Below are 12,547 nucleotides of genomic sequence, written 5' to 3'. Positions count from 1 at the left end.
AAGATATTTCATTCCGATGACAAAATCAGTGCAAATCTATCAAAGATATTTTTAAGGATATCTTGGTTTTGCATCCTGGCAAACCTGAGAATTTAAGATATTTTTCACTAGCATTAACATACAAAAAAAATATTAAATGCTTGTCATCTGATGCGAGCATAAAAATAAATGTTTTGTAAAAGCTTTAGAGGGTGAAAAACCTCACACAAAGTAAGATCTGTTTCAAGTTGCCCTCACACCATCTTTTTTCCCCCTGTCTCTAATCACTAATCAATCACTACGGAGAGGTGTTTTTTTTTAACCTTGACTTTCTAGATAAAGTTGGACCTGTCATGGCAAAAGGTCAGCGCCAGATGCTAATTAACCAAAAGGGAAATTAACTAACCAAGGATTTAAATGATATTTTCAGCAGAAAGTTAATCCCACAGAATCCCCATCGAGCGTTTTGTCCCCAGATTGAGGAGATTAATGAAAATCTGATTGTAAATATAAGATTTTACCTGGAAGATGGTTAGGCTAGATAGACATGGGTAACTGATAAAGGCGGCATCAGCGGGATCTCAGGGGCTGTGTTTTGACTGCGGTGCATCCGCCATGCAATGACTTTTACTGTTCACCTACAATTGTCTGCACCACTAAAGCTCTCCGTGGCACAACATGGCCGTGGCCCTTACCTACCGCAGCACGGTTTTGACACCAGTGTCTTTTATTAAGAACGCTGATGTGGCCGGTCGAACGGCGGGGGCCACTGTTTTTGTGTAAGCTCGACAGTTGAGAGGAATTCAATATTTCAAGGAGATGATGTCAGAAGTGCCAATATGGAGACTGGAGATTGGGGGAGAAAGTCGATACAGTGTGGCTAAAGTCGCAAGAACGTTTTGGCCTCATATAATCTGTTGTGACACCGGCCGGGACAATGCCTGCACTTGATCAATCTGACACGACGTCAGACATAGATTCATTCTTTGTGTCCGTGTTGTTAGACAGACCTCTGTCTGAGTAAAGAGGCAGAACAATGTCATTTGACAAGAGGCTGCACTTGAGTAAAAGATTGTTTGTTTGAAGTACATATCCAACTCCCAAACCTCTGCTTTCTTCAAACTGTGTTACTCTGGGGGGGGGGGAATGGAAACTTAAAGTTGTTTACTAAGATCTGAAGAACCAATTTAAGTTTATTTTCTTGACTTCCTTGATTTGCTGGTGTCACAGTCACTGAACAATACACTACTTACTGGCTGAAGTCCTGATATTCTTTGGTTTTAACTCAATGAATATTCATGTCATGGGGTTGCAATTCTTCATCAGATTTCACACACGTACTAAGATACAAGCCACACAGGCAGATCGAATCATTCCTTTCACTTTTAGTGGCTTGGAGATGAATGGAGTAAAATATGCACTTTTTTTATTCATTGATAGCATCTTTAGGTTGAGGTAATTGAGTCCTTTTTCCCCCCTTGACTGAATGAATAATGACTTCATCTGATCCCCGGCAAGGCTTGGAAAATTTAGACTAGCCATTGTTCAAGCAGAAGGGGATCCTTTGCTTTTCAGGCATGCACTGTGCTGTCTGTCTTAATTTTTCTTCATTTTAATCCACCCAAACCCCCTATTTTTCTCAATAGCTCAACCATGTAGTGAGGCAGTTGGGTGGGGAGGTACCCACCCGCTCGCTCCCCTTACTCTTCCCTTCTCCGCACTCTGCTACTGGGAGTTTAAGAGCAACTGATAAATCAGTCACACTAGTCTCCCAGCTCTCCCAGTCCTCAGGGGAATGGGCTTGGTGGGGGTTTAGGCAGTGGAGGAATTTTGCTGCTTTTTATATGTGCTTGCCCCCTCCCCTCCTTTTCAGAGCAGTTCCTTTATTTGTGGGACGAGAAATGTTATGTTCTGCTGTTTTTGTAAGCGTGGTGCGTCAGAAGAAAGCCCTCTGTGTACAAGGCTTTGCTGTGAGCGCTGCCAGAAAGGGGAAGGGCACTTCTTTATTTGACATCTTTTTCCCACATGCTCCATTGGCTGGGAGATACACTCGAAAAATAAAAGACAACTCTGACCCCTTTTTTTGTCTTTTTTTTCAAAGAGCCATCTCAATATGGGAACTTTATTTATTTTTGAAGCCTTTTGACCTTCTGTTGCATTCAAGGACAATACTTCAGCATGACAATAATGCAGCTTATAATTTACCACAAAGTAGTGCCACCCATAAACTTATTTATGTTGTACACACAGTTTGCATGATAAAAGCCTGCACCCAAGAATGTCTTTCATTGGCTTTGTTTTTTTTTCTCCCTGTGTAGCATATTGTAAGGCTTTAGGAGCAGATGGGGAAAGTTACAAAGAGTGTTCTCTAGTAGAAGTTGTCAGAAAAGGAATAAGATGATTACTCTACAGTCTGGACTTAATATTGCTAGTTCACAAATTGTGTGATTCCCGCTAAAGGAAAACATAACTGTCCTCAAGCAGAATGGATCAAATCTAATACACACACCCGTCACATTATATAAGTATTAAAGTAATGCTGTAATACCTGCTGTTTTGACCTCTGACCTCTTGTCCCCATAGGTTGGCCTTCTGGACCTAGAGCTGAACCGCCTCACCAAAGCCCTGTTCCTGGCCCAGGTGGTTCTGTCTGTTGTCATGGTAGCGCTGCAGGGGTTTGTGGGTCCTTGGTTCCGCAACCTTTTTCGATTTGTCGTGCTTTTTTCTTACATTATTCCCATCAGGTACTTCTCTTCATTCATGCTGTTGTTATTTTGTGACCACAACCAAATAACCATGGATTTACAGTGACATATTTTAAACCATTACATTTGGTTTCAAAATGGGGGGTAAAATACATAAATTAAATTAGAAAATCTTCAAACCTAAGCTCCACATCTGCTTCTTTTCAGCTCTTTACAATGTACAAAGACAGTTTTTAGAACATATCAGACTTTTACTGCTATATTATTGTTCCATTTTCTGTGATAGATTACAGCTTTGTTTTTCCCATGTGTAGTCTGCGTGTAAACCTGGATATGGGGAAGTCAGCCTATGGCTGGATGATCATGAAAGACGAAAATATCCCGGGAACTGTTGTGAGAACCAGCACCATCCCAGAAGAACTGGGCCGGCTAGTCTACCTGCTGACGGACAAGACGGGTAGGTGTCCAAACATACTGAAGAAAGATTACACAATAGATTTATGGTACTGAAAGCTAAATAGTAATTCAATTCAGAAGGACAGCTGTTTTTCATGGAAGTATAAGTTATACACATTTTACTTGATTTCGGTGGATCTGTGTTTGACATCACAGGAACCTAATGTTATTAAAATGATGCACATGATAAAACTAAATAATGTCAAATCCCCAATTAAATGAACAAGAAATCACCACAACTTGCTTGTAAACTTTAGGTGATAATATTTCCTGTAAGACCAGGCTGAGAGTCAGTTGCTCATCATTGGGGGGAAAAAAACAAGACTTAATAAATTGATAAATCATTATTTTATATGGAAATTAAGCCACTTCATCTTAGTTTAATAGCAAGCTTCAAATCCAATCTGATTTAAACTGTCATTATTGTGAGTTAAAGAAAAGAACTGAGGACAAACACATCTTCTGAATTTCCAGGGGTTATTTAGGCCTACTTCAGCTCTCATTTCACCATCATGGCCCGATTCTCTAGTAACAAATAGCTGCTGTTTTCTAATGCTAGACAATGTGTCAGAGTGATAAACTTCTGCTGTGGTCCAAACATGCTTCTTTGTCTTACCCCGCTGATCTAGGTAGGAATAGATTAGCTGTAGAGCCTATTTATCCAGGTTGATAGTTAAAGCACACGGAAAGAAGAACAAACAATCAATCCAATAGAATTGGTTAACCCTGTGGCCCTAATGTTTTTGGAATTTAGATGCCCTCTAATCAGCTTTATGCTCTATCAGCACACATTCTGGCAACAGACATCCATTAAACAAGGCCATTGCCCTCGTTTTCATTTGTTTTTGTTTTTTCTTTTAGTGTCTGACCATTCACTCAGTCTTTTTGTATGCAATGTTGTGTCTTGTCTGTTTGTTAGAGAGGACATGCAGTCCATATTGGTAATGAGATCAGGTCAATGAGAAGGCATTCGCACCACTCTGCAGGTCCCATGATGCATAGTAGGCACCCATCTGAGGACAAATGATGTGCTTTATGTTTGTGGGTGTTTTGAATATCTTTGAATATGTTTTACTATGAAGTTTAGCGATGATAAAGACACCTAGGCGAGTATTATGATGATATGTGTTTTCTTGTGACGTCACATGGAAGCGGAAGAAAAAACTGGAGTTCAGAGCAGTGTTTTCTGTTGGAGATGGGAACTCCCTTTGGGCTTTTTCACTTTGCAAACCTATTACGTGCACAAAAATGATATGTAACTCGATAAAGGAGAGGGAAAAAGCATAATATGACCTCTTTAAAATGTCAATGAATTAGGAATCCAAATGTTGTTGTGTCAGAATTTTTCTAGCCTGTATGACAGACTGACTATATATTGTACATACAGTGTGTGTGTACAGCTTTTGATTAGAGCGAGACAGGTGAATCACCCAGAGTAATATATTGGAAAATATTAGCTTATTGCAGGTACATTTTGTAAATGTCAGATGATCAGTAACAAGAAATTGCCGTACAGAAACAAGAAATGAGACGTGTCTTTGGTGTGGGAGACCTGGGATTCAATTCCCACTGTGACATTTCCAATGTTTCCCTGAGCAAGACACTTAACCCCTGGTTGCTCCAGAGGCTAGCGACCTCTGACATGTATAACAATTGTAAGTCGCTTTGGATAAAAGCGTGAGCTAAATGAGTAAATGTAAATCATGTGACAAGCAGTAATCAAGGATAAGTGTATAGGTGATGTAGTTTTTTTTTTTATTTTTATGATTTCTTAATTTGTAACATCTAAACTGGTCTGAACTGCAGGCACTCTGACACAGAACGAAATGATTTTCAAGCGGCTGCACCTGGGAACAGTATCCTATGGCACTGACACCATGGATGAGATACAGAGTCACATAATCCAGTCATATGCACAGGTAAGATTTATCGCTGTCCAATAGAGCTATATCTAAAACTTCATTATTTCCTCAATGAATCCTTTTTTTTAAATAAAATTCTAAATAGTGTATAAATGTCTGTTGTAGTTTCCCAAATTCCATGGTGCCATCTCCAAATGTCTTGTTTTGTCTTGACTAATGGTCCAAAACCCAAAAGATATTTAGTTTACAATGATACAGAGGAAAGCAGTAAATGCTCACATCTGAGAAGCTGGGACTTTTTTATTTAGCTGCGTCTTTTTAATAAAGTATAAAGACTCAGTTGCCAGTTTATTAGCTACACCTAGCTAAAACTAATGCAGTCAAAAAACAATCCTGCAATAAATCCTACCTTGTTGAAACTGTTTGCTGTCTTGAATTGTATTGCGCTATGGTGAGAGATGTCTCTTTATATTTTGTCCACCCCATGTATGTCAATGAGTGTAGACTAAATAACAAACGCCTCTCTGCCACGTTACAGCTACAGGCAGGTTAGTCACATTAAAAACATTTAACACAGTCCTGCTAACCACTGAGCGTCTTTATTTTGAATATCATATAGGAGGACAATGCTGTAATCACTTTCATTATTTCATAATTTTTTCTCTTTGAATTTTTCAGTTAAGACTCTGTCCATAAAGACATCCACATTCAGAAAGTTGTAGCATAGAGTTTCAACACTGATTTGGGAGTGTCTCAGCTTTCTCTTTTTGAACCCTTTAGCAATACAAATTTATTAATTTCTATAAAATTATATAAATGTTATGTGATCCAGTATGATACGTGAAATAGATGTGTATATGTACTATATTTCACTCCATGTTTGTCTTGCTTATTCTTGCTTCTCCCTGTGGACCAGTTTAATCAATTTTTATATTTAGCTAAGGGTAAGTTTTCCAGGAAAGAAGCCCATATTGTTCATTCATCATGGAGTGTCCCTGAGCGACTCCTTATACTGTAAGCAAGTGTTTTCCTCACTGGGTGGCTCAAAGCTGGCTGCAGTCTTGACAGAATGATATTGTTCATTCTCAGCCAGCTCCAAACAGCTGGTCGACAGTGAAACCATCTGCCTCACACCCTTATGTGTAATCTCAGCTAATGAAAAATGACTAGTCTTTTTAGAGCTGCACAGCCGAAGCAAGGCAGAGCAGCAATGCATCCGTCAAGTTGATTTTTACTACGTTGTTTCTTTACTGTCAGTGACATAATTACAGGATGCTATTTTTGTTTTTAGCATTATTATTAACATTATTCCCTCCAGATTAGGGCAGTAACTACACATTTTCATTAGATTTACTGTTTGCTCTATTTTTTTTTAATACTGATAAATACTTCCCAGAGTAAATGAATTCTGATTGCTTTGTTTTTAGAACAGACTAAATAGAAATAATTTTCAGCTCTATAAGACAAAGAAACAAAGAGAAATTTTATATGCTAGACAACATAACAACGTAACTTAATGATCTCTCTATTGATCTTTCAGTCATTCTTGATGAAGGTTGTCATCTGGCGTCCTTACTGTACTCCCCAATCGCCCCTCTTTCTCTGCCTGGCAGGATTGAAGGTTAATAATAAGCCAAAATCAAATGCTTCAGTAGAGCGCATCGTCCCTGTCAAACGCAGCTGGCACAGTGGGCTGTGTGCCTGCGCGCTAGTCACCACACAGTTATACTGATAGTTGATGTCAAAACAGTGGGGACACACTGAAGACCCTCGAACCAGATATGACACGATAAAGATTGTGATACAACACTTCCCGTCGCTGTCATTTAGCCTGAAAAGGGCCGTCGGAGTGAATTGGCTGCAAGTGTAGGATTAGATCTAGGTGTCAACCATGTGCAGGGATCCTATAGTTAGGAAATGACTGCGAAGCTGTAACATGTGAAATATGTTGTGTAGCTCTGAATAGATTATATAATATATTTCATGTGCAATTTTTCAACTGTTTATTAATTGTCAATCATATGTAATCATTAGGCAGCTTTTTTTCTAGTTTGGTTTGTAGCGGTTTCTCTAGATACCCTTTTGTAGGAATTGACCAATAAAACAACATTGAAATAATTTGGTGCAGATTTTTGGTACCAACCCACTTAATTTAGCTATGATGGCATGGTAAAACTTTCCCTCCAAATAATGATTAAAATATTGCATCCTATTTGGGCAATCAGAGGTCAACCACAAAGTTTGAAAAGTGACAGACAATGTATTGACTCCGTGGCTCACATTATTTATTGTGATGTCAGGTACCCTCCCAGCCTTCCAATGGTAACACCAGTGGCAACACTCCATCACGGAAAACCCAGACGTCAGGCCCCAAAGTCCGTAAGAGTGTCAGCAGTCGCATCCACGAGGCTGTAAAGGCCATCGCCTTGTGTCACAATGTCACGCCCGTCTATGAGTCTCATGCAGGCGTAAATGGAGAGACGGAGTCTGCTGAAGCTGACCAGGACTTCAGTGATGACAACCGCACCTACCAGGCCTCCAGTCCTGATGAGGTAAATATGGGACGCACTGAAAAGTTTTAGCACTTCCAGCTTCAGAAGTAAAAAGAAAAATGGACTGATTGGTTTAAACATAGAGAGGGTCACAAATAATTGAAAGTGTTTCACATGTTCCTGCTAAAGATAAGACTATAGTTATACGTGCAGCTGGTATTTAGAAGGGTGAATGTGTCCAATGAGTTTAATGGGTCAAGTACCACAGAGCAAAGCCCTGAAACCCACACTACATGCTTCACCTGTGTTTTAACACTTCTGATGAAATATCCATGTTGCTGTGTTTACATCTGTAAATATGCTGTACACAAGAATCGGTTGCTGAGACTTTGCTGTTCATTTAGATCTAGTATTTCTTTTTTTGCTATGTTTTCTATATGTTTAATGCTATTTTTCAGACAAACCACGAACAAGCAGAACCCATATGGAGGTAACAAAAGTGGATAAATGGCTTTGCATTCTTAGGCCCCATTTGTACATGTCATTTAAAGTGTCTCTTATCCAGATTAAATACAGAATTATACACTTTTGCCCAGCGGACAAGAATAAACAAGGGGAGATAATCAGGAGAAAACCCTGTGTGCCTCTGTCTACAGTTTCCTCTCTGTCTTAATGTTTTATTGGTGATCCTAAATATCCCTGGTTTTTCATAATTGACATTTCATGAACAGAATGTCAGAGGTCATGAACTTCTTGTAGAGGTTAAGCTATTTAATTGTCTGTATTTGCTTCCCAAGAATTTACTGCTCCCAATGAAGGAAGAATGCAGCACAAAAACAATCCTCAAAGGCATCCCTATAGCTTCCTTTCCTCTGGCCATTTTTCTGTAACCCAGGAGCTGGAGCTTTTATCACTGATGGCGCTGCTAAGCCTATTATAAGTAGCCCTTTCTAATCATAATACAGAATTTATCAATAGAGAAGTCCAAGGGAAATGTTGATTGAATACTGGGAACACAGGAAAACATATTTTGATCTGGAAAAGTCAGTATTTGTTTAGAGATGTCTGAAGTTATATTGAAGATTAGTAAATCTTCCCATCCACCCAGCAAGACAGTTGGCATGTTTATCACCCATGACGTGTGAGTCTTCGTAAAACCTTTTGTGAGACTTGCGTACTTTGTGTTGAACGCCCAGCCAAGTCTAGCACTCAAAATGAAGATAAAAAGGTGGTGAAAGATAAATCTCAGTTTTCCATTTTGTGTCCTCCCCCCTGAGTTTGATGTATATATTTATTTATATTCCTGTTCACTCTGCTCTATCTCCCCTCTCTCCGTTTTCTCACATTGCTTGGATTGATCAATATTTAATTTTCTCTTAGAGACGATGAGAGGTGGAGGTCTGTGATTGTTGGTGGAGCTCTCCCTTCCTTTAAACTATATAATTTGTTCTTTGTCTGTTCTTTCATTTCCACCCTCTCTCTCCTCGTCTCTTCACTCTCATTGACTGCAGCGTCAGAACTTGGCCACCGTACCTCTGTTAGCGATAGTTTGTTTGGCCCTGGCTCTCTGCTCAGCCTCTCTAATGTAATGAGCTGTCATTAAGGAGATGAAGTGGGCGTACTGCCGAGGTCAGAACACGGGTCAGATGACCTGCTGGTCAGCCATGCTGTGAACAAAGTCCTCCTGTAACCTTTGACCCTTGTAATATCAGACAGGAGCATTTCACTGTAGCTTTTAATGACTGCCATGTCCGGGGAAGCAGGTGCTTTCTCATTTCCAATAATGGATTGGTGCAATTAGACTCTATATTTCAATAATAAAAGATTGATGACAAAAATGTTAACAGATATAATCACATATAGTAATATACATGCACACACTAGAAGGAATAATGTCCTCCTATACATTTAACTAGAGCTTGTCAGTTGTGGCAAATAAGTCATTTTTGTCTGTAGCAATAAGGTAAAACCTAAAAACGATTCAAGGTTCTTTTTATTTGTCTCTAAAAGCATTAAATTAAAGTGCTTCCATTTAAATTAACCAGCACTAATTACAGAACAGAGGCAATAAGTACTCATGAACTAAAATGGGTAAAACAACATAAAAAAAAAACAGTATTCCACAATGAACTATAATATTATATCAGTATTGATATTAAAAGGTGATTTTCTGCACTTATTTTCTAAAGTACCATGCCAGTCTGTCCTGTATGCTCCTGTTGTCTCGCTTTCTTCCTTCTGATGTTGTTTTTGGCTTCGTTCTCCTGTTAATCTAATATAGATCTAAATACTCATCTACAAAGAATAGGTACATTTGTTTTTTCCACTGTTGAGAGTACTGTATTTTGTACACAGTTCTTCTTTCTAAATACTGGGACGCTTCTCTTCTCTTTGTTAGGTTTAGACTATTTAAGTATTATCATGGACGTTATTTGTGATATTTATAGGTTTAGAACTTTTTTTATCACACACTATTTGTCTTGCTGTTTATAGTAGCGTACATCAGTTTTAACTCTTGCGTAGCAAGAAGATTCTTTTTCCCAAATGTATTTACAAAGCACAAGTAGTTACCGGCAAGGACAGGGAGAACAAAGTGGTTTATATATATCCAAAAATGCTGTTACTTTTGAGCTCTGATCTTCAGTCGAGTAGAAATAGTCTAAAATCAGTTCTTGAATGTACTATTCTTGAAGAATTTACCTGTTAGGGGTCCATTTTAATCATGACATGCTTTAGCTGCTGTTAATTTTAAAGGCAGTGCTACCATTGAGATTTACATGATCACAAGAACATTGTGACCACAGCCGAAATGATTGTGATCTGGTTGTTTATTCCAGTTTGCCATTGTCATAAAGTGGTCTTTTCTATTACTGGTGTAGTACATGGTTCACGTGCAGTTTGTATTGAAGTTGACAAAGCTTTAAATAGTCTCTGTAGAACCGATAAAATAGATTTCGGATCTTCAGCACACGGGTGTATGTGTCCATTTGAGTGTGTAGCTAAATACACACACACACACAGCAGGATAATGACACACAGATGTGTGTTAAGTAAATATAGGCAGGCCTTTTTACGGAGCTCAAAGGGGGAGCAGGAGAAATGATGGAGTATTAACAGGAAGTTCCAATTTGTAGGTCAGAGTATAATAACAACCTTTGAGTGAGCAAATTGAAAATGAACCCATTGAGAATTGAGTCGTGTGCAGCTGAGCGCTCACTCGGGGACCGCAGTTCCTGCTGAGGAGAAAAAGAGGAAAGAGAAACAGAAAAACGCTTATCTGGAGCTGAATGCGAAGAGCTCAGCGGCAGCTCTGGAGATACCGTAACTCTCTCATGCCTTGTCTTTGTACTGCAAGTGGAATTGGACTCAATCAGCTCATGGACTGCATTTGTTGTGGATTTTCTTTTCTACATAAAGTCAATTTCCTTGTTAACCTGTTTTTATATTTGGGAAAGAGTGATGATCCTTAAATTATGAATATATATATAAATTGTCACTTGTTATCCATAAATGTATTTATTTAAATCCTCGAACATTTCTTGTTTGCTTTTTCAATATTAAGTAATGACGTAAATGCATAAAACTGCAAAAATGGATTCAGTGCATTATACCCTTGTGTTGAAGGAGTCAGGTGTTTGAAGTTTCACTGGGACCTTAAGTTACATGTACCTCATCAATCTAGGTAGTGTAAAATTGGCTAGATTTGTCACCCTGCTATGTATTGAAGTTGGAGCATATGTTTCGTTGTGTAGGGCTCAAAATGTCAAAGTTTGTTATCTTCTACACTTCTGTGAGCAGTTTTAATTTTTATGTTTTCCTCAGGTGGAGCTGGTGCGATGGACAGAGAGTGTCGGCCTCACCCTGGTGAACAGAGACCTGACCTCCCTGCAGCTGAAGACTCCTTCTGGACAGATTCTCTCCTTCTACATCCTGCAGATCTTCCCCTTCACCTCTGAGAGCAAAAGGATGGGCATCATCGTCCGGGTGTGGAACTTGTATATAACAATATGATGTGTGGATGCTCCTTCCTGTGTGGTGTTTTCGTTGCTGATTCATGTGCAATCATAAAACCAGACTTACATATTGTAGTTCTTTTGGTGTGAAACCCACTATCACCTTGATGCTTTGTGCCCTCTTGTATCTTTTGAACTGCATGGAACCTGGCTGGTGAAGTTTACATGCTGCATGATGATTATCGTAGAAATATATAATGTTCTGTTGAGAGTTTTCTGCACTTATACACAGGAAGTGTACTAATTGAGATTTGTAATTTGATTTAGGAGGAATCAACAGGAGACATTACTTTCTACATGAAGGGTGCTGATGTTGCCATGGCGAGCATCGTCCAGTATAACGACTGGTTGGAAGAAGAGGTAAGAGACTCTAGGGGAGAAGTACAGGAAAACTTCTTTATTATAATTCTGACTTGGAAGTCTTTACACATTGGTTATTCTCAATGCTCATCTGATTATTTCCACACCTTTAAGTTAACAACTTTCGTGGTGTCAAATTTGTGGAGCAGTTTCTTATAAAAGTGAAACGGATAGAAACGCACTAAATAGCACTATGTAAATTACCTGATTGGATGGTACTATTATTTTGGATTTTATGTAGATGTAACTTCCAGCAGTGGTGGCTTTGCAGCCTTTTTGCCAAAGGTCTGTTGATACTCCTGTTACTCTTTTCATCAAGATATAGTCAATGTGAGAAATTCCTGATATCTCAATTCTGAATTACAAGTCTGGGGTTAGCGTGCCTGACTCGGTTTATTGTAATTTAATACTAAACAATATGACAGGAATCCGGGAAGAATATTTGAAAAATAAAAAGTATACTCAGAACAATCAGTGTTCATACTAAGAAAATTAGGAACTTCTAGTAGCTGGAAAGAAAGAAAATAGCTTCAGGAACACCTCAGCAAACGCAATACCTTTTTGTTATTTTTGTGAAAACATTTTTTTGTCTCTTGTTAAGCTTAATTGGCTGGTTGGACCCAGCAGCAAGTCCGTCAGCAGCCATGTCTAATCTTAAAGTGTGTTTTAGCAAGATCATA

The 12,547-nt window shown here is 38.8% G+C and overlaps 1 protein-coding gene across 2 annotated transcripts in view; it reads left to right on the top strand.

The window, feature by feature from the left end:
* atp9b (ATPase phospholipid transporting 9B) overlaps positions 1-12,547 on the top strand; it is a 45,311-nt gene that overhangs the window by 23,461 nt on the left and 9,303 nt on the right. For both annotated transcript variants that reach the window (XM_038724574.1, XM_038724575.1), the window contains 6 exons: positions 2,563-2,723; positions 2,999-3,141; positions 4,947-5,059; positions 7,303-7,554; positions 11,317-11,478; positions 11,775-11,867. In XM_038724574.1, the coding sequence (XP_038580502.1) occupies positions 2,563-2,723; positions 2,999-3,141; positions 4,947-5,059; positions 7,303-7,554; positions 11,317-11,478; positions 11,775-11,867 (924 nt within the window). The remainder of the gene's footprint in view (positions 1-2,562; positions 2,724-2,998; positions 3,142-4,946; positions 5,060-7,302; positions 7,555-11,316; positions 11,479-11,774; positions 11,868-12,547) is intronic.

The sequence above is a fragment of the Micropterus salmoides genome, unplaced genomic scaffold, assembly GCF_014851395.1.
Source record: "Micropterus salmoides isolate LMB-PRFRI ecotype aquatic unplaced genomic scaffold, ASM1485139v1 Ms_hic_scaffold_17, whole genome shotgun sequence".
Classification (NCBI taxonomy): Eukaryota; Metazoa; Chordata; class Actinopteri; order Centrarchiformes; family Centrarchidae; genus Micropterus; species Micropterus salmoides.
The sequence above is the reverse complement of the archived record's forward strand: the minus strand, read 5'-3'. Positions and strand labels throughout refer to the sequence as shown.